The sequence below is a fragment of the Hevea brasiliensis genome, chromosome 17, assembly GCF_030052815.1.
Source record: "Hevea brasiliensis isolate MT/VB/25A 57/8 chromosome 17, ASM3005281v1, whole genome shotgun sequence".
Lineage (NCBI taxonomy): Eukaryota > Viridiplantae > Streptophyta > Magnoliopsida > Malpighiales > Euphorbiaceae > Hevea > Hevea brasiliensis.
Window position 1 is genome coordinate 55,813,502 of NC_079509.1, and position 26,057 is coordinate 55,839,558.

The 26,057-nt window shown below is 32.8% G+C and overlaps 3 protein-coding genes across 5 annotated transcripts; 2 read left to right on the forward strand and 1 right to left on the reverse strand.

The window, feature by feature from the left end:
* Window positions 1-8: 8 nt before the first annotated feature.
* On the reverse strand, window positions 9-4,790 carry LOC110646025 (uncharacterized). 3 transcript variants are annotated; one of them, XM_058139541.1, is made up of 3 exons: window positions 3,253-4,790; window positions 887-1,205; window positions 9-280 (listed from the first exon to the last, which is right to left on the reverse strand). In XM_058139541.1, the coding sequence occupies exon 1, from the start codon at window positions 4,701-4,703 to the stop codon at window positions 3,324-3,326; it is 1,380 nt and encodes a 459-aa protein (XP_057995524.1). In that variant the 5' UTR covers window positions 4,704-4,790; the 3' UTR covers window positions 9-280; window positions 887-1,205; window positions 3,253-3,323. The 3 variants fall into 3 exon arrangements, with proteins under 3 accessions (XP_057995524.1, XP_057995525.1, XP_057995523.1); XM_058139542.1 differs by having other exon boundaries at window positions 9-306; XM_058139540.1 differs by lacking the exon at window positions 9-280 and having other exon boundaries at window positions 690-1,205.
* A 9,867-nt stretch (window positions 4,791-14,657) lies between these two features.
* On the forward strand, window positions 14,658-20,209 carry LOC110646013 (protein YIP4b). The gene is made up of 3 exons (XM_021799300.2): window positions 14,658-15,307; window positions 19,385-19,459; window positions 19,738-20,209. The coding sequence occupies exons 1-3, from the start codon at window positions 14,816-14,818 to the stop codon at window positions 19,996-19,998; spliced, it is 828 nt and encodes a 275-aa protein (XP_021654992.2). The 5' UTR covers window positions 14,658-14,815; the 3' UTR covers window positions 19,999-20,209.
* Window positions 20,210-23,343: 3,134 nt separating this feature from the next.
* LOC110646004 (probable xyloglucan endotransglucosylase/hydrolase protein 23) lies at window positions 23,344-24,686 on the forward strand. Its single transcript, XM_021799289.2, has 3 exons — window positions 23,344-23,705; window positions 23,796-23,989; window positions 24,080-24,686. Exons 1-3 carry the CDS (start codon window positions 23,433-23,435, stop codon window positions 24,477-24,479), a joined length of 867 nt encoding a protein of 288 aa, XP_021654981.2. The 5' UTR covers window positions 23,344-23,432; the 3' UTR covers window positions 24,480-24,686.
* Window positions 24,687-26,057: the final 1,371 nt, after the last annotated feature.

Below are 26,057 nucleotides of genomic sequence, written 5' to 3' on the forward strand. Positions count from 1 at the left end.
AGACTTGATTAATAATTTTAACTCAGATTGTAAATAAAAGAATTATATCAATTGTATTCCCCGTTGACAATAATTATTAATAATACAAGCCCCTTGATAAAAACAGAGTGCAATTGATAAACAGAATGCAATTGATGAATCTAATTACGTTGATTTTAAGTCATTAGGAAATTAATCATCTATGTTCTTGGAGAATGAGTGCCTGCTGATCTTTCATCTTCTCAGTGTCTTGCTTCTCTACCCTTCCATCTAGCTGACTTTCTTCCTCGACCAATTTGTTCTGTATACCACTTCCATTAATTCAATCTAAAAGGTTTAAATATATAGTTCAAAATTAGATCAGTCTATACAAGAAAAATCTTATACGCTTACTATTTTGATAATTATGAATTTAAAATTACTAGACATTGACCATTGAAAAGATTCATTGACTTGACATCATTCATTACAAGTTGAACGGTACAAATCATTGACTGCAAGAAATTTCTTCCAAAAAAATTAAAAACATTTGTTATGAATTGATGAATTATGATTGCACGTTGACATCAAAAATCAGTAGAATCAAACCGAATAATTTATTTTTAAAATTAATTATTATTAAATCTTAAATTAAAGTTAAAAATATAAAATATAAAGAAAATTGAGTGAGAAATGAGTCCAAAATAAATCAAAGAAAAACAAGCTCAAGATGAAACCACAATTGATAAATAAAATTGAATCAAACCAAACCAAATCAGATTGATTTGGTCTAGTCTGCTAAAAATTTCAATTTGTTCAGCTTGATTCGATTTTTCAATTTTCTCCCTAATTCAGTTTGGTTTGACCTGCTAAAAATTTTGGTTTATTTGGATATTTGATTTTCCAAACTGAACCAACCGATGCTCACCCCTATTCAGTCATGAGTACTAATGACCTCTTCAAGCAACCTTGCTGCTGTACCTTGTAGCTGGTGCATCCATCTGAGAATAACTTGAGAAACATGATGTGCTGAAGCTAACTCAGAGGAGATAGGATCAGCTGAACACCACATGCAGATGCTGGGGATATTTTACACACTGCAAATTTTACCGCCATTGGATATGGGCTTTTGATTCTGTGTGGCTTGATGCCAGCAGCTTCCTGGGAGTAGATACACTCGCCTCATCTTCTCTATAGCTTCTCATATTACATGAAAAAGCTTTCCATATTCAATTTGTCTACTGCAACTGATGAGTAGATATTTTCATAAATAATTGATTAAGAGAAACTACAAGAAACAATTCAGGGATTCTGACCACATATGATTACAAAAGATAGACATATAGAAAAGTAAAACTAAGAGAACAATGCATTTTATGTAACAGATGATCTTATTACCGAGGAAGTAAAGCTTTGATTTCTCATCCATTTACTTTGAGACTGGTTGGGTATTGAAGAGCTCATATTGGTAAGCAAAGATGAGGGCCTCCCTCATCTCAGTATTGAGATAACTTAGGGTAAAGTCATGCATCTGATTATTAGTTTAATGCAATCCAAAATGTTTCTATCAAGTTTAATTGCTGAAAAAACTTGATCTCTCTGTAAAGACGATTAACAAAGTGAGCTAATCTCTAATTCTATAAATGAAAGTGTTGGCACTCCAATTTATCAGTCAAGTGAATTAAATTGGGAATTTGATATGGAAGTTTCACTTGAATTTTCTAGATACACCCGCATTCTTTGCCAAAGGGAATTATCCTAGGTGCTAATAATTAAAATTCTGCCATTAAAGTAAGCATCGTTCAGTTCAAATCGGAAAACCAAATCGAATTTGGTTTTTTTTTTTCTTTTTCCAGTTTGGTTTGGTTTGCAAGTAATAACATTAATTCAATTAGGTTTGGTTTAGAGGGGAAAAAACGAATTAATGAAACTGACTGGAATTGTGTGTGTGTGTGTGTGTGTGTGTACTAATATTAAAAACCAATTATCCAAATCAAATTATTTTTGTTCGGTTTGATTTAACTGCTGAAATGGATTCAGTTGAATTTAGTTCAGTTTTATTAAATTTCGAACTGAATAGGACCTGCTGAATGCTCAACCCTACAATGAGGAGCTAAATGAAGTCCTATTATCTTCTTTATTGGTAAGGTCCTAAGTGGATGGTTGAGCCTTCCAAAATTGGGTTTGAGAAGTACGTTCCTATTTTTATAGATATTTCTCAAGGGAAAACAATTAATCTAGAATTAGGACTTGGATTTGAGCAATAGAACAATTGCCATGGGCAACATATCCATTTTAGTCCATTATTCCATTATTTTTATTTTCTACTGAGATCTTCTGCATTCAATGTGGCAAAATCATAGATTTTAGAGTGGTTTTTTTCCTGATGCTAATCTCCTCTTATTTTTCAATGTTTTTGACATGAGTTGGTTAATCTTAATAGCTTAATCTTTTATAGGGCATCTGTTATGAGCTCCAATATGGAACAGGGAAATTCAGTTAAGGTGGATAGTGGATACCCACTTTAGATAGATCTACAGGCGCTATTCACATGGGAAAAAGAAGCTGGATTAGATGTGGCTATTTGAGTTTTAAATTTTAAACTTCTATTGCTACGTTTTTCTGCTATATTTTTGTATTTAAAAGCTAGCTGAAATCAACTAAAGGGCAGCTAAGTTCATTCCAGAATTGAATCTCCTAAATACTCAGAGACTGGACAGTTCTCTATAACAAGCATAGTTAGTTCTTCCACAATAGGTCGCAACCACAAAGGCAAAAACAATAATAAACCTCAACCCAGCAGCCCTTGGACATTATCCAAACTCAAGTTCATAACAGCTTCATGATTCCTTCCCATTGTCTGCCTCAGCTCAGCATAATTTCTAGCACCATTTTTCTTCCCATTGTCAATCTCAGCTAAGCATAACAATTTAATATCCATAGAGGTTAACAGAGCATCTTTCACTAGCATCAAACGGTTATTTACTAGTATTTTTATTTTTGTTTGTCAATGTAGCTGCAACATCCTAGTATTTTTCTAAGATCAACTTGTTTTGAAGTGCAGTTGTACCAAGTGATCATGATACCACTTTTAAGACAAGTACTTTAGTCTGCACATTCTACAGAATTACTATTTTTGAATCATTCCTTCAGGGTAGATAAAAATAAATAAATAAATAAAATCCATACTTCTTCCAAAACCAAAATTGAACCAAGGGCAAAACGGATGCAAAAATAACCTTCATATTCTAAAACATCATGATTAAACATATAAGCAAAGTTGGACATACTTACCTGTAATAAAATCTTTATGGGCTAATGATGCTACAAAGCAAATGTAATACAATCCTTATGAGGCAGTGATGCTACAAAGCAGCAACATCACTTGTCGAGGACACCACATTTCTTCTTATAGGGCGAGTCGCTTTCTTCAAATAAGAGGAATTCCACGCTCCACCATCCTGAGCATAGTAATCCATGGGATAATCACCAGCAAGAGAATCACCCACACCCTTCACATCCTTTGCAGCTTCATTACCACATCCAGAACACAATCCATTACTGTGCCCACATCCAAGACCACTGCAACACCCTGAGTTTGCCACTACACTCTTATCCTTCTCCCACCAACCTGGTAAATCCCCAACAGCAATCTCTGCCTCAAAAGGTGTCAAAAGAGGCTTCTCAAATGCCTCTCCCCAATCAATGGAGAGCCGAGGACATGCAATCTGAATCCAAGCATCCACAGATTGCTCAAATAAGGCAATCCTAGTAGGACTAATCTCTGACATCAAAACAACGGTATAAGAAAAATGTTTTTCTCTCATCTTCTTCTCCAACCTATCTAAAATCCTCGGATTGCCTTGCCTTCCCAATGTGCCCAACACAATACCCCAACTCTTGGCTTCCCTTGCCCTCTCTATTGCCCTCTTCCTCGTCTCCTTCATTCCTTGATGATCATATTCCTCAAGAAACAGCTTCCCCAGATATGGGTCATACCTAAACGCAATAATATCAGGATTAGCTATCATAAACGCCTCCAAATGGAACCTCCCATCCGCCACAAATACCAAAACCATGTCACTGAAACTACCAATTACAGATTTCGATGATATCCTGGGTGCCGTGCAACCCAAAACTTCACCGGCAGATAAGGGTTTCGATTGAGGAATCAAAACCGAAAGGCCCAGCTTTTCCAACTCAGGCTTTGCTTCTCGAATCGCAGATGCGAACTGAATAGTACCCGCGAGAACAATGCTTTTTTTATCATTCAAATTGAGTTTGATGGTGCTAATCAGGCGCTCAACATCGATTTTAATGTCAACAAAAACGTAAAGGCAAGGAACTTTCGTAGCATCGATGGGGACCAAGCAGCTATGGCCATAGTGAATTAGAAGATCAGCACCTAACGCCAAGGCGGAGAGGTCGTCCACACAACAGGCGCCATAAGTGACGTCGCCGAGGATGAAACAGTGGGTAACGCCGGTGAAGGCGATGAATATATCCGAGAGAATAAGCGAATACATAAGCAGGCCCTCAGGGAGCTGGAGAGCGAGACGCTTGGCTCCGGTGGAGCGGATGCGCCAGACACACTTGTGGACTTCCAAGTTGTAGTTGGAGGGCAAGAGGGAGATGGCGGCGTTGAGAGATGGGTCGTTGAGGATAGTTTCTGGGATTTGATTTTTGACGAAACGTTTCGGCACTGGCTTCGGTTTGATTTGCATAGTTTCGTCTAAGGTCGCCATGGATTGCAAGGGTTGAGACCTGTGTTGGTGTTGTGTCGGGTAATGTAATGGCTGTGATTGTGGAAAGTGGAAACAGCTACACTAGGGTTCTTCAGTTAATGTAATGCGTTCATCCATCGTCGTTTTGAATTGGTTGGAGCCCTACCCAATAGGTATTAATGGAATTTGGATTATGACTTGTAGCCCATTATTGGTTAGGGCTTTGGGCTGACAATTCCGTTCTTGCTCCAACAAAAAATTACATATGACAATGAAATAGTTAATAACTTTTAAATGGTGAAAAATTATAAAATTTTTAAATCATGGCTTTTTGAATTAGTGTACATTGAATACTGATAAGGGCCTGTTTTGTAAAAAGAAAAGCTAGTAAAAGAAAAGTGAATGAAATTATAAAAAATATATATATAAAATCTTATGGATACCTTAAAATTTTTTTCCATTGGGAGATAAAATAAAAGAAAATTATTTGTTTATTTTTATGTTTCTAAAAGTGAGGAGAGAAAATCATTACACTTTTATTATTATATATATATTAATAAATAAAAATATATTAAAAATGACTAAAAAAGGCATAATGGGTAAATAGTAAAATTAAAATTTTTTTACTATTTTCTGCTTAATTTGGTGGAAAACAAAATGATTCAAAATGTTCCAGAAGCATTTTTACCCAAATATATGGCTGGGCATAATTCGATTCAAATTGAAAAATAAAATTGAGTCAATTCAATTCAATCGATTTGATTTTAAAATTCAATCGGTTATGTTCGGTTTTACATTATAAAAATTTCGATTATTTCGGTTTGATTTGATTTTAAAGAGAAAAAAATCGATTAAATCGAACCGAACTGAATAGTAATTTATATATTCAAATCGAATCAAATCGAACCAAATTAATTTTTGAATTGATTTATTTTTATGGGAAATTTATGAATTATATTTAATTTTATATATATTAATTGTTTAATTTCATTGATTAATGGTTATTAAGTTCAAACCAAAATCAAAATTAGACCAAATAACTTGAAAATCAAGTTTAAATTAAAAAATTAATAAAAAATCAAAATCGATAACTTTAAATCAAATCGAACCGAAATATAGTGGTTCGGTTCAATTCAGTTTTTCACCCATTTCGGTTCGATTCGATTTCTAAAATTTAAAATTCAGTTTTTATGATTTAATTCGATTCGGTTCGAACCAAATGCTCACCCCTACCCAAAGCCTCACATTTTTTTCCTTTTCCTATTTTTGGCGAGAAAATTAGATTTTTATTTTTTTTTTCTTTTTCTTTTTTACTTTTGATAAAATAAGAGAATTATCTTTTTTTTTTTTTCCTTTCCCTACTATTTTTCTCTCTCTTTTCCTCGTTACAAACAAACCCTTATACATATATAAACCAATAAGGTATTCAAAAGGAAATGCAACGTATTACTCTCTTTGAAAAGTTTACCACATATCACTTTCTATTAATAACTCTCATTTATACTAATTATTATTTATTTTTTTTTATTTCTCTTATAATTATTATTATTATTTATGATACTACTTTAACATTTATAATTTAAATTATTATTTTTTAAATTTTATTTTTAAAAATTAAGACATTGATGATTAAATGTAATATTTAAAAATTATTTATATTATTTTTTTATAAATTTATTTATATAAAAATATTGTTTACCATTTATCACCATCCATAATAATAATAATAACAATAACAGTTTAAAATAAAAAAATAATTTAAAATATGACAACAACAATAACAATAACAATAACAACAACAATAACAATAAAAGATCATTAATAGCCATTAATTTTAAAAAAAATTATCATTAATTTATAATCTTATAATCAACTATCATATAATTTAATCAACTTTAAATTATTTCATTTCTTTAATAAATATTTTATTATATTGTTATATTTTCTTTTATTTTTATTAAAAAATTTAAGAGATAAAAAGTACAGTTTACATAAAAAGTTATAAAAAAAATATATATGTTTGACTTATTTATAATGAGTATATATATATATATATTAATAATTTAATATTCTTTTTATTTCACTTTCTCTAGATTAATTAATACTTATTATTATTATTATTATTATTATTATTATTATTATTATTATTATCATTAGGTTAACTTATGGCTACTAAATTAAATAAGTCAAGTAAATATGAAATATTTTACTATTATAAAAATTGAATTTAAATACTTTTGGTACCGTTTCAATTCAATAATATTTAATTATAAAATTAATTTTTTATTTAAATAGTTTCTATTTATTTGTCTATATATAATATATCACATGAAATATTATATATATATATTAATCACTCTCCTCTCATCAAGTATTTTCATTTCACTTAAGTACTTTCAAATCTTTTTTTGATTTACTCTATTTTTTTATTATTTATTTTAAAAGTTATTAGTTATCATTATCAAAAATTGATTTATTTAAATATATTTAATAAATACTTATTTAATTACTAATTTTTTATTTAATATTTATTAAACTTTTTAATATTTTATTTTATTATAATATCAAATGTAATTATAACTAATATTTTGATCATCTGTATTTTATTATCATTAATTTTCAACTAAATTATTTTCAAATTTTAATTAAATACCTAAATTTTTATGCATAAATTATCTTTCAACTATATTTTTATATAAAAGTAAAATTTCAAAAATATATTACAAATATTATTACATCAATAATTTAGCTACAAATAAAGATGATTAAAAAAATTAAAGGTATAATATTAAAATTATGAGATCTATCTTTTGAAAAATATTATATATTTTTTAACATTTATTATATTAATAAAAAATAATGATATTTTAAAATTTTAATTTTTATAAAATGTATTTATTTTATATAACAAATTTATGTAAAATGATAGCAATTTACAAAAAAAATTATTTCACAAAAAATATATCAGATTAATAGAAAAAATTTTCACTTTATAAAATTTAAAGGTATTGTATTTTTAAAAAATAATATAATCAAATGATATTTTTAATTAATAATAATGTTCTAATTTTTCATTATTATTAAAATTAAATAATTCAATTCATTATTAGTAATTTAATATATTTTTTATTATAATAATAACAAAAAATATTATATTTATATATATTTTTAAATAACATTATTTTTTCATTAATATAATATATTTTTTATAATCTAAAAAAATAAATATCAATAAATAAATTATGAGATAAAATATAAAAATTTCATAAAATTTAAATTATTTTTTAAATAAAGTAATTTTATTATATTTTAAACTAAGTAATAATAGAAACTACCTTTAACATATGTATAAAAAGAATTAAGTAGGTATTTCAATTAATTATATTATAAATTAATTAAAAATATATTTTTATAATAGATAAAAATTCATTCAAATTAAATTAAATAATAGAGAAATTTTAATTAAAAATTAATTTAATAATAATAATTTATTTAATGTAGAATATAATTAAAAATTATAAATTATCTATGCATAATATGTATATTATGCTAGTAGTGTAATAACATAATTATATGCATACTGTTGGCGTCAACTTTTTTTTTTTTTTTAAATCAATAGATAGATTTTTTGTTATACAACTTTAAGTTAAAAAGAGCCCAGTCTATAGCATAAAGACTAAAAAAAAAAAGACCCAAGCCCAATTACAAGAGAGCCCTACTCTATTTGGGCAACCCGAAAGAAACCAGTGCAGATCCGAATCTTCTTATTGTAGCACCGCAGCGAAGGAAAAGCAAACCAAGAGAAGCTCAGGGGCATAGCTCTTCAACCCAAAGGATAAGAAATGACACTGAGACCTGATGAAATCCCAGGAGAGCCATAACCTAGTCATATTCCCCACAAAATAACAAGATCAAGATAAGGATTCTCCATAGTAGTAGACCATATAACTCAAATAATGCATCGCAGGCTAAGCAAGCAACTCAAAGAGGGTGAAGAGGCAGAGCTCTGAATGGCAACATCCCTTGGAGGTCAGCCATAAGGGCAAAGTCGATTGAGGACCCCTGAGATACCATCATCCCTTAAAACAATTACCTACCTTCCCCGCCCGCCCCCTCCCCCTTGATAAAAAACTTTGAACAAAGTGGAGAAAAACTGTCTTTATTCAATTCAAAAAACACACACTCATTACATTAACTGAGCTCCTTTTAAATAGAGCTTTTGTAACAATAAAAGCGTAAAAGATAGACACCACTAAGTCCTTCCACTACTTAACTACTTAACAAATCAAATGACAGTTGTTGCATAAGCTAAAGACTAGGACAACCAAAGTTAAAGCACGTGTAAAATAAATAAGAGAAATTAAAAAATTAATTCAACAATCCCTCCCTTAAACTGAAAGTTTGCAAACTATCAGTTTAAAGTGCAGACACCGAGCATTTTTCTTAGCTTCTGAAATGCAGGCAACTTCAAAGGTTTTGTCAAAATGTCAGCTACTTGGTCTTCACTTCTGCAATAGATGAGATCAAGGACTCCTTCTTTTGTAAGATCCCTTAGAAAAGTGAAACCTCACATCTATGTGTTTGCTTCTCCCATGTAGAACGGGATTCTTAGATAGCTTAATTGCTGATCCATTATCACAATATATAGGAGTAGGTCCTTCGTGCTTGTACTAAAGTTCTGCCATAATTTTTCGCAACCAGATTGCATGACAAGCACACGCTGCAGCAGCTACAAACTCTGCTTCTGTTGTTGACAACGTTACAATTGATTGCTTCTTTGAAGACCATGAAATTGCTGATGTCCCCATCATAAACACATAACCAGATGTACTTTTTCTATCATCTAAATCTCCGGCATAATCGCTGTCAGTAAATCCAACTAGACTTGATTCACAATTCCCATAGAACAACCCAAATTTAGAAGTACCTTGCAAGTATCTCAGAATTCTTTTTGCAGCAATAAGATGCATTTCTTTTGGATTTTCCATGTATCTACTTATTTTACTCACAGCATACATAATGTCTGGCCTTGTAGTGGTTACATACATCAAGCTACCAACAATCTGTTTGTAAAGTGTGCTGTCAACACTCTTTCCTGCAGGATCTTTGACAAGTTTCATTCCTGTATCCATTGGAGTACTCGCAGAGTTGTAATTTTTCATTTGAAATCTGTCTAGGACTTCTTCTACATACTTTTCTTGAGAAATAAAAATGCCACCTGCAGATTGAGTCACTTCTATACCAAGAAAATAACGCATCATTCCAAGATTACTCATATCAAACTCATTCATCATAGACTCTTTAAACTTATCAATCATGCCCTTGTCATTACCAGTGTAAATTAAATCATCTACATAGAGACAGACCATGAGCACCCTCCCATCATTCTCCAATTTCATAAAAAATGTATGTTCATAGGGGCATTTGTGAAAACCTTCTTTCAAGAAATAGGCTTCAATTCGACCATACCAAGCCCGTGGGGCTTGTTTCAAACCATACAATGCCTTTTTTAGTTTATACACTTTATGCTCATGTCCAACCTTAATATAACCAGGGGGTTGATCGATAAATACCTGCTCCTTGAGATCTCCATGTAAGAAAGCGGATTTGACATCCAATTGAAAGATTGGCCATGAATTTTGAGCTGCCAATGCAATTACCATTCTAATTGTGTCATGCCTTGCAACTAGAGCAAAAACTTCAGTATAATCAATCCCAAACTCCTGCTTGTAGCCTTTAGCTACTAAGCGCGCTTTAAGTTTATCAACTTCTCCTCTCTCGTTTAGCTTTGTTTTGTAAACCCACTTCACTCCGATGGATTTTTGGTCTTTTGGAAGTTCAACTAACTCCCAAGTATTATTTTTTTCAATGGCTGCAATCTCATTATCCATTGCCTTCCTCCATTTTGACTCTTTGATAGCATGTTCAAAAGTTACAGGATCACAATCTGCATACAAAGCAAAGTGACTGACCAAATCCTCATTAAAATTAACTCCAGTTACCTCATAGTCCTTCATCCATGCAGGCCTTTTTCGAGTGCGAGTAGATTCAGCTGATTCAGCTTATGCACTTGTTATTGTTGGTAGAATTTCAGAACTTTTTGGAGTTTCTTCACCAGTTGGAGCAATGTTTGATGAACTTTCAGTTGGCTGCACCTCTTCTTCAACTTCTTTGTCAAAAATAATTGGAGTTGGCTGCTGCCCACTCCAATCCCAAGTATTTTCTTCGTAAAAAACAACGTCTCTGCTGGTCACTATCTTTTCTATCAACGGGTTGAACAACTTGTATGCTTTAGATGTGTCACTAACACCAAGAAACACACATTTTTCACTCCTATCGTCAAGTTTCTTTCTTTTCTCATCTGGAACACGTGCAAAAGCAATACAACCAAAAATTCGAAAGTAATCTACAGCAGGTTTTCGCCCACTCCAAGCCTCCTCCGTGTCGATTTTGGACAAGAAATGTAGGACTTCTATTTAAGATGTGAACACTCCATTTTACAGCTTCAGGCCAAAAGACTTTTGGAACTCTTCCCCTTGCTAACAAGCTTCTAACCATATTAAGAATGGTTCTGTTTTTCCTCTCCGATACACCATTTTGTTGTGGTGTATAAGCAGTTGTTAGCTCTCTTCGTGTGCCATGGGCTTGACAAAAAACTTCAAATTCTTTCGAGCAATATTCTCCACCGCGATCAGTGCGAAGAGTTTTGATTGTCTTTCCAGCCTCATTTTCTACATACGCCTTGAAACTCTTAAATGCACGAAAAGCTTCTGACTTTTCCTGTAGAAAATCATCAATGAAAGTAATTAAATATCTTTTACCTCCATTTGAAGATGGTTTTATTGGTCCACAAATGTCAGAGTGAATCAGCTCCAAAACATTCTTTGCTCTCCATGATTTTCCTTGAGGGAATTTAGAACGATGTTGTTTGCCAACAACACATTCTTCACAGACTTTAGAAGGAGCAACAATTTGAGGAAGTCTAGTCACCATGTTTTTCTGTTGGAGAGTCTTTAGTCCGCCAAAACTCAGGTGACCATAGCGAAAATGCCATAGCCAAGAAGGATCTTTCACTTCAACCATCAAGCAAGAATGAATACTTTCAATCTTCAAAGGGAACAACCTGTTTGAATTCATTGGAACTATAGCAATAGCTCCTCTCTTAGGGTCATATATCTCACAGGCACCATTTTTCAAAGTGATTACATAACCCTTTTCTTGCAATTGTCCCGCACTTAATAAATTGCTTTTTAAGTTAGGAACATAAAGTACATTAGTAATTGTTTCAACAAAACCATTCTTGGTTCTAATCTTAACATTACCCTTTCCCAACACATTCACAGTAGAACAATCACCAAAACGTACTGTAGAATGAAAATCTTCATTTAAATGAGAAAAGAATGACTTACTTCCACACATGTGGTTGCTGCAGCCTGTATCCACATACCAAATATCTAACTCAGATTTTTCATTTGCTTGAACAGCCATCAACAAAGTTTCTTCTTCATTATTTTCAGTAAAATTTGATTTCTCTCCCTTTTCTTTGTCATTGGATAGTTTCGTACGACATTCAGAACGGTAATGACCAAACTTATGACATCTGAAGCACTCAATTTTTGATTTGTCAAATTGTTGATCTCGACCTCTACTTCTGTTTTGATCATCATCACCTTTAGAATTAAAATGCCTGCTGATGTTTCCATTGCCTCGATCTCCCCTTCCTCTTCCTCTACCTCTACCCCTCCCTCTTGAATTTGAGGAATGAATAAAGGTAGAGGCCTTCAAAGCTTGCTCCTCTGTGATAGAACTTCGGTTCATTTTCTGCTCATGGACTAGCAAGGAGCTTTGTAATTCATCAAGAGAAAGCACATCGATGTCCTTTGATTCTTCAATTTAGCAGACAACATAATCAAACTTCGGTGTCAGAGTACGCAGAATCTTCTCTACAATGGCCACATCTTCCATTTTTTCACCATGAAACCTCATTTTATTACTTATCTCCATGGTTCTTGCAATATAACTAGTAATGGACTCACCATCCTTCATTTGTAGGATTTCAAAATCCCGTTTCAAGGCTTGAAGCTGTGCTCGCTTTACTCTTGCTGAACCTGCATATTTCTTTTTCATTGAGTCCCAAATTTGTTTGGAAGTATCTTTGCATATGATAGTTTCCAAAATGGAACGATCAATGGCTTGGAACAAGTAATTCTTTGCTTTGAAATCCTTTAATTTCAGCCCTTCAATTTCTATTTTCTGCACATCCGTTAGAGTTGCTCCATCTGCTGATTCTGGAATTCCAATTGAAACGATTTGTCAGTACTCCTTCGATCTCAGAAAATTTTCCATCAACATGCTCCAATGATCATAGTGACCATCAAAACGAGGAATCGCTGCCTGCACAAAATTAGAATCTGAAGCCATGGAAAAATAAAGTCATTGCTTTAGTTTTGTTTTCTCTCCAAACTCACGTGTTTCACTTTTTAAGCACTCTTTTACGCCCTTTTTGACCAGGGCTCGATACCTTGATAAAAACTTTGAACAAAGTGGAGAAAAACTGTCTTTATTCAATTCAAAAAACACACACTCATTACATTAACTGAGCTCCTTTTAAATAGAGCTTTTGTAACAATAAAAGCGTAAAAGATGGACACCACTAAGTCCTTCAACTACTTAACTACTTAACAAAATCAAATGACAGCTGTTGCATAAGCTAAAGACTAGGACAACCAAAGTTAAAGCACGTGTAAAATAAATAAGAGAAATTAAAAAATTAATTCAACACCCCCCACCCCCCTACAAAGAGCTGGAAAAAAAATACAAATGGATGATGGTTAACCCATGTCCGTGCAAAGGAGAAGAGGCCATCCCCTACCTAGAAAGGGCAAAAAATGGCCTGCGATAACTCAACAGGAGAGAGACATTGAGTCTCAAAAAATCACCTAGAACAAGAGAAAAGGCAAGAGCCCTCCCAACCTGCGGTGGTGAGCTTGAACTGGGCAGTTGCGTTAACTTGGAGTGGAACATAATCGTATCATTGCATGCGTATGAAATCGCATATAATTGCCTAATGTTCTTGTTCACAGGCGTTCATACATGACACATAACATGCACTTATATTTGTAATAGCTTCTGGCAATTGAGCCATCTCCAAAATCAAAATACAGCCAATAAAGAAGAAGCTTACAAATTTCTTTTCCATCTTTCTATTTGAGTATTTTGTCAAGAATACCTAATGAAAGAAAGACAAAGAAATGGCGAAGCAATCTCAAAGAAATCTCTAATTGGACTTTAGATTATATTGTCGAGCTATGCGAGCTTTTTTAGAAAGCCTAGAAAATTGTGGAAGTATGTGGATTTTAGCATGCATATGTATTAACCTACTTTAGTTAAATACTTCGAATTATTATCTAATATTTAAAATTTATTTATTTTATAAAATTAACTTTTAAAAAAATTATAATTAATTATATTTTATAAATAAATTTTATATATTAATTATATCATATATTATTTTTAGAGCAATCAAAAATAAAATAATTTATTTATATCATTATAAATTTTATGAGTTTAATATAATTTAAATCAATGACTTTAATTAATTAAAGAAAATCTATAATTTTTTCAAATTCAAATCTTACTATTTAAATTCTCCATTTCAACGCAAGATTAATTTATTTATTGCATAGTTGGGATTTATTGATAAATTTGTTTATTGTAGAATTTGAATTCTCTTTCTCTTATTTGTGATTAATTCTATTTTTTCCTTTGTGTGTTTGATTTTTGTTATTTGTGCATTTCATGAAATTAGACAATCAATTTAGAAATTTCTCTTTGAGAAACTTGGAGCTAAAAGGGTTGTTGTTTATGTGTTAGAATAATTACTTTCTTAACGGTAACATTTGAATTTTACCTTTTAACCTTCTTTTCATTTCCGTCAATTTTTTAAACGGCGACGTTTGAAGTGCTCATGAGTCGTAAACAGAAAATAAATCAACCTAACTTAAACCCTCTTTTCTCTGGGATTTCGCTCTTCGTTCTGCAGATACCCGACTCCAATCCTCAAAAGATCCATCAATTTTCTATCACTTTCTCGAGAAAAAAGATTAAACAAACTTTTACCAGAACAACGAAAAATGTCGCACAGCGACACAATCCCTCTCCACGCATCCTCCCAATCCGACATCGACGAGATCGAGAACCTAATCAACGCCAGCGTTCAATCCGCCCCGGCAACTGTCCTACCGGCCCGTCCGCCCAGCCCGCCACGTATCCCTGTCTCTTCCTCTCCATTTATTCAGTCGAATCTCCCTCCATTGCCACCGTCAGCTCAGAAACCGTCGTCTGTCCCATCTGTACCAGCGGCTCCGCCCCCGCCGCCTGGCAACTCACATTCGAATATTGGTGTGTCTGGATTTGGGTCGCCTCCGAATACGTTGACGGAACCTGTGTGGGATACGGTTAAGAGAGATCTGTCGAGGATCGTGAGTAATTTGAAGCTTGTGGTGTTTCCTAACCCGTATAGAGAAGATCCCGGGAAGGCTTTGAGGGATTGGGATCTTTGGGGCCCATTTTTCTTCATCGTGTTTCTGGGGCTCACTCTCTCATGGTCTGCTTCTGTGAAGAAGGTGACTCTGATTTTGTTTCTTTCTGTTTACAAAATCTGATTCTGCTTCTTATATTCTTGTGATTAGAAAAAGATTAGTGTGGCACTCTTTGTGTGTGTGTGTGTGTGTGTCTGCGTTAAGTCTGTGTTTTGTAGTGTCCACTTTCATCATCCACGTCTAATCTGAACAAAACTATAATAGTAATAGCTGGTTGCCTGCTGCAGCTTAAATGCGAGCTTGCCCTTTATTAATTTTTCCTATCCTTGCTATTGCAGGCTATTTCTCTCTTTCCTTTGTGTAGTTTTAAATCCTTATGCCTGTTAACCCTATAGTTTCACATTTCTTTATGAATGTCTACAGTCTTGAATTTGGGTTGCAAGCATTGGGATTTTGTTTTAGCAATATGTTTCAGTTTTATTTAATTGTCTCAGTAATTTCTCAACATTGTTTTGGGTAGCTTAGAGCTCTTCATGCCATGCGCAATGATTATAGTCTCTGACATATGTTGGTAGAATATGTCCATTGAGGATTGGATTATCTGCTCATTAGTATTGCTGTTAATGTTAATCAACCCGATTATAGTTTTCCTTAGGCTTTCTATGTTTGCTTTAGCTTCTTATCTAATCTTAAATTGAGGATTTTGTTAGATATGAGTTAGTCCTTTTAGATCTGGAGTTCTAGACTTGGGTTTGAAACTTCATTTGCATTTTCATTTCTTGGTTCCGTTTGGAATTTATCTGTGGAATAGGACTCTATTTATGCCTATACAAGTAGACACATTTTGTAAAGGGTGGGCATCACTATGGTTATCTTGTTGTCCATACTATGAAGTTTTTTGTGAATAGAACTGTAGTCATTGGTTAATTGACGAGCATTTAACTAGTGTTATCATTTTTTTTCCACTTAGGTTGATTATATATTTTTTATTTTTGTTAGTGACAAAATGGTCTGTCAAGAAATTGAGTCTTCTTGCTTAGTAAGGACTAAGGAGCTATAGTCTTGTAATTAATTTAAACTGGAATTTACTTTTAATAATGACTTTTAGCATAAATTAAAATTTCAATAATATTGCTATTATTGTAAAATTTATAAAAACATATATGTCTTGGTTGCCATTATCTAGTAATTTTCTAAACTAATTGTATTGCATATTGAAAGGTTAAAGTACAATTTCGTTGGTGTTCATGTTTGAAAATAAAAAAACTGTTAGAAATATATAGATACATTTTGATTTGGTTAACTACAACGCAACAACAACATCTAAGTTTTAATCTCAAACTATTTGAGTTCAGCTATTTGGATCATTGTTCACCATTCAATTCTTTTTGAAATCAATTCTGCATCAATATCTAAAAGTTGTAAATCTTTTGATAAATGACATTCATGTATTTGAGATGAACTCCTTTCTTCTCCAACATACCTTTCTTCTCCAATACAACCTCAATACTCTATAATATACCTTTTCTAGGTTAATAAATTCCATTTGGAGATTTTTCTTCTTATAAATTTTTACTAATATTCTTAACAGAAAGATAGGCTCTGTGGTAGATCTACTAGGCATAAAACCAAATTGATTCTCAGATACCTTAGTAATATTCCTAAGTCTACGACAAATCACTCTTTCCTATAGGTTTATCATGTGATTTATCGGTTTAATTCCACGATAGCTTGTACAACTTTGGATGTTTACTTTAATCTTAAGATAGAAACCAAATTGTTCTTCCTCCACTCATTTGGCATCTTTCTAGATTTTAGTATACTGTAGAATAGTTTGGTTAGCCAAGCTACTCAAACCTTCCCAAGGCACTTCCATACTATAGGGATATTATCTGGGCTGTAAGCTCTCCCCATTTTCATATTCTTTATGGTCTCGTTAACTTCAACAAATGTGATTCTATGAGTGTAGTTAAGGTTCTTCTTTGTCAAATGAACAATAAGGTCTCTAAAGTCATTCTCATGGCTCACATTGAACAACTGATCAAATTAGTATTTCTCTCTCTCTTTCATCTCACTATTGCTTGACAAAACTTATTGATTATTATTTGTAATGCACTTGCCGCAGCGAGCCTGATCCATGTGAATCCATGGGCTAGTAAAAAAGAACTAGACCGTAGAGCTGAGCCTAAAAAAAGAAATGGAAGAGGCCAAACTCTAGTGGATAGGCCGCTGCATGTAGTGAAAGTGACAACTGGACATATAAAGTTGAGTCTAGTTCAGTTGCAATTGAGGGGAGAGTGTTGAATGCCTCACATTGAAAACAAACAAGAAAAATCAAGAAAATATATAACAAGGGGAAACCAAGGCAAATTAGCTTATGTCATTTGGATAGAGGTAACTCTAAGCTCAACAGAAAAACCTTTGCTAATTGTCATCCGCAGTTTTCAAGCTAGAGAATTTCACATTTTATTAGAGCAAGTTACGTTTTGTGACTTGCAGCATGATTGGCAGTGTCGTAGTGAGCTAGACCTAGGTGAATCCATGGGCTAGTAAAAAAGAACTAGACCCATACAGTTGAGCCAAACCAAAAAAAAAAAAAGAGGCCAGACTTCAGTGGATGGGTCACTGTGCTCAGTGCAAGTGACAACTAGACCTATAAAGTTGAGTCTAGTCTAATTGTATTTGAGGGGTGGGTGTTGGATGTCCCCCATTGAAAACAAAATAGAAAAATTAAGAAAATATGTAGTAAGGGGAAGCCAAGCCAAATTGGCTTAAACCATTTTAATGGAGGCAATCCCAAACTCAACATAAAAACCTTTGTTGATTGTTATCCCCAATTTATGGGTCAGAGAATTTCACTCACTTGACCTGATTTGGTTAACTATTTTTTAAACTAAAAACTGTAACCTAACTATTAGCTAGGTCAACCAATTTTCTGGATTGGTTTTCAAATTTTTTGCTTCACCATTGCTAGGAGGGTGATCATTACTGATTGAGGAAAGCATTAAGAAAACAAGCAATATCATTAAATCATTTGAGGCTCCAAAGACTGCTGCTAGTTTGAGTATTGATGGATAACATATGGGTAAGTTAACTAAGGAGGTATACTTGGAAGCAAAGAAAAGCCGATAACTTGAGATATTAGAATTGCAACATGATATTCCTTTTTGTTGTTAAATAGCACTCTAACCAGTATTCAAACAGAAAACTTTTGGCCCTTTTAATTTTTCACGCTAATTGATGGTGATATGGTTGATGGTTGTGAAAGTGTTATTTTATGTTTTCAATCAGTTGATGATTTGGTCTTTAATTCTTAGAAAGACAATGTATTCAGTTCATGTCTAGAAGTGTTTCTAGACATAATACATGAGAATCCATTAGCTTAAAATAATTGTAAAAAGGAGCTAGAAAGCTTAAAATTTTTCCCAAACTGGTTTTCATTTCCAAAACTATATTCTTGTATTATCTGAAATCTTTTACAAGTTACTGGCAAAGTTCTAGCTCCATCATATTATTGAAAATTAGCAAAAATACCTTGATTCATAAAATAATAAATAACTGAATAAATTAAATTTACCTTTTTCCATGATCAATATAAAGGGGAAAAAAAAAAGAACTGATGTAATTGAACAAGACTACTGAAGGTTCCAATTGGACCTACATTTGAATTGAAGAATGATTTTAGATTAGTTAATTTAAACTTGCTCTTATGTCATGAATAACATATCTTTCACATTTATATGCTCTATGACACATCTATCTGATGCAGAATATATCAAATAAAGTGGAATTTAATTGCTTTCATCTTTCTTTGGTGTTTGCTTGTGATCTTGTTCCCTTTCATTTTGTGCCTATACACATGCTTTCTCATGCTTCATTTTTGGTGGGAATGCTACTATCATGTTAATAGCTTGCTAGATTTTGTTTTATTATCTTCTTATACTTGGACTTCCTGTGCCTTTCCTTTGGTTTTTGAGAGAAAGGATAGGTTTTTTAAGGTGATGACCCTCTGCCTAGGATCATCTCCAAGAGTATCAACTGAGCCATTCCCTGTTGGTGCTCTTAGTGTTTTTCTTCCCTCAATATTGTTCATTGTTCATTTTTTTTTCCCTTCTATTGTAAAAGAAAATGCATCCTGACAGTTTTTATGTTATTTCCCAGTCTGAAGTTTTCGCTGTTGCATTTGCGCTACTTGCAGCTGGCGCTGTAATCTTGACATTGAATGTTTTGCTACTGGTAATAGCATTTCTCTCTCTCTCTCTCTCTCTCTCTCTCTCATGTGAGTGCACACATGCAAGCACATGTGCACATGCTGTAAGTTACTTAGGTGGACAAGCTTCTAAATTTTTATTTAGGTGGCATTTTCCCTTTAAACAAGTGAGGATGGTTTGTAGATGTTAAAACTTTTTTGCTGTGTAGAATGGAAGATTTTTAATATATCCAGATGTCATTATGTTTATATTTTGGGAATTGTAAAAGCATTCAAGCATGATAATCATATTTGTCGATTTCAGGGTGGACACATAATTTTCTTCCAAAGTCTGAGCCTTCTTGGTTATTGTCTCTTCCCTCTAGACGTTGGAGCTCTAATCTGTATGTTGAAGGATAATGTGATAGTCAAAGTGGTGGTGGTGTGTGTGACATTGTTTTGGAGCTCATGGGCTGCCTATCCATTCATGAGCTCAGCCGTCAACCCAAGAAGAAAGGCTCTTGCTCTTTACCCTGTTTTTCTTATGTACGTATCTGTCGGTTTCCTCATCATTGCCATTGATTAATGCACAACAAACCCTATTGTCAAGATCTTCATAAAGAATTGAAACTTACATGCAGTACATAGAAATTTTATGTGGTGGTTATTTTTCCTCTCATGTAACGTAACTGTATTTTTTTTTTTTTTTACTTATTTTGAACTCAACATGTTATGGCGACTCAATCTGCCAATGTTATACTAGTACAAAACTTTAATGCGGTTCTGTGTTCGTGTCATTTGTCACTCTTGCATTAACCATTGGTGTGGGTAGAATTGTTTCCTTTTTAATGTTGAAAAGAAAGGTCAGCTCCTTTGAGAGATCATCAGCAGTAGCAACCATGCTGCCTTTGCTTTGAACAAGACCCAATATCTGCCTAATAACATTATCCTGATTCCTTTGAAAAAAAAAAAAAAAAAAAAAAAAAACCAATCCTCCACCGGACTTGGGTAAGGGGGATGTTCGTGTCAGAAAACATCCTGGAAATACTCCTGTAATGGTGATGAAGGTGTGCCATAGTTACATAGGAAAGGGAAAGACTGCATTTTGCCCTGGTTCCTGATATCCTTACTGCTTTTTGCACTGGTTCCTGATATCCTTTGGCAATAATCTGTTTGTGACATCTGAGACAAAGTTTGAGATGACAGTTTAATATTATGGAGAAGTTGGAGGTTGAAAGAGAAACTTGTTTTCCCTTGCACTCGAATTGCTTGTAGAGACGAAGGTACACACCACAGCACACTGAATGAGAATGCTTAGGATTTTATTATTCTTGTACAGTGAGGATTTTCATTGCCGGTTGTGAGAAGGTTATAGTCCGCATGTACTAGGGAAAAACATGATGTTCCACTTTTATGTTTGTTGACGCTAAGCGAGAATAATCTAGTGGGTCATAATCTTATGTTAGAGCTGTATCTATGCTGAGATGGTCAATGTTTTTTCTTATAAAAATAAATAAATTGCATTAATCGATAACTATATACTTTAGTTTGGAGTACATTTCACTAGATAAATAAATTTCATTTTCATGTTTTTTCTTAGTTTTTCTTTTTCTTTTTATTTTTTAATTTTCACAATGGCATAAACTGTCAAATCGGATGGTGCATCAGCTACTTTGATTCACCGACAATTTCACTTAAAAATTGATGTGAGAATAATTAAAAAATAAAAAATAAAAAGTTTAAGTGTGACATTATTAAAATTTAAATTCTAAAATACTAAAAGAAAAAAGCTAAAACGTAAGATTTTTTTTTATAAATTTTACCTATATTATGGTAATTATATTCATAAATTTATCCAATGTAAAGTTTAATTTTAGTAGTTGGCAATGCAAGAAAGAGACCACATTCTCAAAAGAATTTTGATGTTTCTGTCAAGACAATAAAGTGCCTCACCAAATTGTAAGGCAGCATCATCAATTTGGTGGTAAATTCACTTTATTGGTACTATTTTTCTTACTAGCTAGGAGGTATGGACTGAACAATAATCGATTTTTTAATCAATTTTCACTTATATCTAAAAATTTGAAATTAATAAAAATGAGAGCTTGTTTTTATTAAAGTTAATTCTGTAATTACCACAGAGTAAAAATGAGAGCTGTCTCTTTATTTTAGTGAGAGAACTCTTTCTTTCTATTTAGTGAGAGGAATTTTTTAGCAACGATTATGACCGATGGGTGAGGACTAGGGGTGAGCAATTGGTTCAAAGTTTGAATCAAATCGAACCGAATTGAATTAAATTATAAAAATCGAACCATCAATTTTAGAAACTGAATTAAACCGAAATTGGTGAAAAACCGAATCAAACCGAACCGCTTTATTTCGGTTCAGTTCGGTTTAAACCGATCGGTTTGATTTTTGATTGATTTTTTAATTTCGACTTGATTTTCAAGTTATTTGGTCTAATTTTAACTTTGGTTTGAACCTAATAACCATTAATCAATGAAATTAAACAATTAATATATATATAATTAAATATAATTCATAAATTTTTTCATAAAAATAAATTAATTCAAAAATCGATTCTATTCGATTTGACTATATAAATCACTATTCGGTTCGGTTCGGTTTAACTGATTTTTTTTGTCTTCAAAATCGAACCGAACCGAAATAATTGAAATTTTTATAAATTAAAATCAAACCGAACCGATTAAATTTTAAAACCAAATCGATTGAACCGAATTAACTCAATTCGGTTCAAAATTTCGATTTGAACCGAATTCTGCTCATCCCTAGTGGGGACGGCTCTCACTAGCTAGACTGTGGCTCATACCTCCCCACCTCTAGTTAGAGTTATGAATAGTGTGTTTTTATATTTTTTTTTCTTGCAGATTTGTGCTTCTTAGTGAGGGTTTTAGACGTGATTTGCTAGTTGAAATTTTAGGGGCTTGAATTTAGATGCTTCCCCAGTTGGCTTCTAACTCGACGGATGTGATGCTACTATCGAATGAGATGTTAATAATCCATTCCTAGGCTATACGAGAATGAGATGCTTGAGCTCTACCATGCTATTCTCCAGCATATCTATGGTTACGCTTTGAATTATGTTATTTCTGATTTAATATATGAAATTATATTTTTTGATAAAAAATATTCGTAATTAGCACTATAAAATTATTTAAAAATTTAAATTTATCAATTAATATGAAGGAATATGTTTTGAAAATTGTTTAAGAAAGAAATCTATTTTTTTTTTTAAAAAGAAAGAAATTTATTTTTATGCTGTATAATTTAGCTTAAAAATATTATTAATCATAATTAAAAAAACAATTATTTATAAATTAATGAATAGAATTAATAATTACCTAATTAACATACCTCGATTTAACTATTTAACTATTTCTTTTATTAGCAAAATTCAATTATTTATAAATTAATAAGTTTAAATATACTTTTTTTTTTAAAAAAGTGTAAATATAAATACACAAATTAAAAATATAAATAATTGAAAATCATTTTTATACAAATAATGAATTGAACTGAGCTAAAAAAAAATTAATTTTTTCTATTAAACTACTTGAATTTTATTAGTTGGATTAGAGGAGTGGTTGTACTATCACCGACTCAATGGGGGGTCGGTGGTGGTGGGCTTTGGTAAAAGGAAAAAGAAAGAACAAGTAAAAGGCCCACGCTTTCGTGTTTGATCATGGAACCATGGCCTCTTCCAGCTACCTTCTCTGTATTTTCTGACCAAAACCGCGTGTGATAATTTCTTTCTGAGCGTTGTCTGCCATTGATTTTATCCAGCTTTCCACAATCTTTACCCAACTGTGCACAGCTGAGCTGATATCGAAACTTCGTAGTTACTCCTCATTTACTATTCTGTGTTTCAATCCTCAACCACTGTGGGGAACTTGTACTATAAATAAAACCCACTGCAGCTAGCCATGCCAACATCCCACTTCAAAACAATTTGTGTTTCAATCCAAAACATATATTTTCTCACACCCATTTCTGATTACGATGGCTTCTTCAAGAGTTTCAATACTCTTATTGATCTCTCTTACAATTAGCTCTCTGACGGTTGCATTTGCTGGGAACTTCTACCAAGACTTTGACATCACCTGGGGAGATGGCAGGGCTAAGATACTCGACAGTGGGAAGCTTCTTACCCTTAACCTTGACAAAGCCTCTGGGTCTGGATTTCAATCCAAGAACGAGTATCTGTTTGGGAAGATTGATATGCAGCTCAAGCTTGTGCCTGGCAACTCTGCTGGAACTGTCACTGCCTATTATGTAAGTTCTTGATTCCTATTAATAGCTGTTTATGTTAATCTTTTAATTATATTTATATATAATTAACTAACATTTTGTTTGAATTTGCAGTTATCTTCAAAAGGGTCGACTTGGGATGAGATAGATTATGAATTCTTGGGGAATTTGAGCGGTGATCCTTACATTCTCCACACAAACGTGTTTAGCCAAGGCAAAGGCAACAGAGAGCAACAATTCTACTTGTGGTTTGACCCAACTGCAGATTTTCACACCTATTCTATTCTATGGAATCCCCAGAGGATCATGTAAGCTGTAGCATTCAAGAAGAATCCAGTTAATTTCTTGCCTAGAATTCAAGATCAATCCACTAATATTTTGATTCTTTTCTGTTCCAGCTTCACTGTTGATGGCACCCCAATTAGAGAGTTCAAGAACTTGGAGTCCATTGGTGTTCCATTCCCAAAGAATCAACCGATGAGGATTTACTCTAGTCTGTGGAATGCAGATGACTGGGCTACAAGGGGTGGTCTAGTGAAGACAGATTGGAGTCATGCTCCATTCACTGCTTCCTATAGGAACTTCAATGCGAATGCTTGTGTTTGGTCTAATGGTGCATCTTCTTGTGGCAAAAATTCTTCAGCTTCTAACAACAGCAAACCTTGGCTTTCGGAGGAATTTGATACAACAAGTCAAGAGAGGCTGAAATGGGTGCAGAAGAATTACATGATATATAATTACTGCACTGATACTAAGAGGTTTCCACAGGGACTTCCTCCCGAATGCAGCATGTCCTAGACTAGGGAAGAGGAGACAACTACGTACATATAAACTACGAAAGTGTTCAATTCTTTTAATTTTTTTTATTATTTGTAATGTGATTTGTGTGGAAAAAAATTACAAATCAGGGAGTATATGCTACCCAAGAATAGTATTATTATATGTGTATTTTTTTATGTAATTTCTTTTTGTTAATAAATTAAATGATTTGATTTTCAAATTCAACCCTAAACTTTATTATCTTTATGCATCTAAATGAGATATGAGTTGCATAATAAAGATAATTAAATTCTTTTTTGACAATTCTCAACATAAAATTAAAAACTTATGTTATATTAATGCCTGATTAGATATAAAAAGTCAAATATTTATGTTAATCGATAATTATATTTAAATATTTTAATTTTATCTAAAAAAGGCTAAATTTTTAATATTAGGAGCAATTATATCCCATCAAAATTGGTAACAGCAATATACAGTATTTAAGGTGCCAAAAATTATTTTGTATTTTTTTTTCAATTTATAATATTATAAAAATATTTAAATTACAAAAATTTTATTTTTTTATGATTTTAATATATTTGCGCTTAGCCGGTTCCAAGCCTGGATAAAAGAGGAGAGTTACGATAGGTGGCAACCAGCGTAAAAATTTCGTCACACCTTATGATATGGATTCAAATGATATAAATTTTGGGGCATCCTCTACTTACGACGCGCTACATTGGAGCCTGGGTGTAGTGAGAAATATGCAAGAGTGTAGGGTATTCATCAAGAGTGATGCGCCATGCCAGCACCCGGGTGTGGTGTTAAATGAGCAAGGGTTCCCACATCATGGACGAGTATGGGTGAAGAAGTTAGTCCAAAGGACAGATAGTAGAACAGATAGTGGAACAGAACACAAGATAGACATAGAAAATAATAGGAGATATCATAGAAGGAGACCAACTATGAAGGAACAGGACATGAGGAGGATCAGGGTTGGTACTTGGAATGTTGGATCACTTACAGGAAAATTAATGAAGCTTGTGGATACATTGGAAAAGAGAAGGGTGAATATTGCTTGCATTCAGGAGACTAAATGGGTAGGAGAGAAAAGCAAGGAAGTGGGTAATTCAAGGTACAAACTGTAGTTTACCGGAAAGGAGAAAAACAAGAACGGAGTGGGCATAATCATAGACAGGACATTGAAAGACGCTGTAATAGCTGTGAAAAGAGTAGTAGATAGAATTATACTAGTAAAGCTAGTTCTAGAAGGAGAAACAATAAACATAGTTAGTGCTTATGCCCCACAAATAGGACTAAATAGTGAGAGTAAATAAAAATTTTGAGAAGATATAGATGATTTAATGCAAAGCATACCAAATGAAGAGAATGTTTTCATTAGTGGATATTTGAATGGACATATAGGAAGTGATAGGCAAGGTTATGAGAATGTTCATGAAGGTTTTGGTTTTGACAGTCGAAATGAGGAGGGAAAAAGCATCCTGAATTTTGCTATGGCATACGACCTAATACTAGCAAATACCTACTTTATAAAAAGAGAGTCACATTTAGTGACTTTCAAAAGTGGGCAATATAGAAGCCAAATCGACTTCC

What these genes read in the sequence shown, in the direction of transcription:
- LOC110646013 (XM_021799300.2), top strand. Translation starts at nt 14,816, where the DNA reads ATGTCGCACAGCGACACAATCCCTCTCCACGCATCCTCCCAATCCGAC. An exon ending in GGTCTGCTTCTGTGAAGAAG is followed by an intron (nt 15,308 to 19,384) that starts GTGACTCTGATT and finishes GTTATTTCCCAG; the next exon opens with TCTGAAGTTTTCGCTGTTGC. An exon ending in CATTGAATGTTTTGCTACTG is followed by an intron (nt 19,460 to 19,737) that starts GTAATAGCATTT and finishes TGTCGATTTCAG; the next exon opens with GGTGGACACATAATTTTCTT.
- LOC110646004 (XM_021799289.2), top strand. Translation starts at nt 23,433, where the DNA reads ATGGCTTCTTCAAGAGTTTCAATACTCTTATTGATCTCTCTTACAATT. An exon ending in GAACTGTCACTGCCTATTAT is followed by an intron (nt 23,706 to 23,795) that starts GTAAGTTCTTGA and finishes TTGAATTTGCAG; the next exon opens with TTATCTTCAAAAGGGTCGAC. An exon ending in TGGAATCCCCAGAGGATCAT is followed by an intron (nt 23,990 to 24,079) that starts GTAAGCTGTAGC and finishes TTTCTGTTCCAG; the next exon opens with CTTCACTGTTGATGGCACCC.
- LOC110646025 (XM_058139541.1), bottom strand. Translation starts at nt 4,703, where the DNA reads ATGGCGACCTTAGACGAAACTATGCAAATCAAACCGAAGCCAGTGCCG.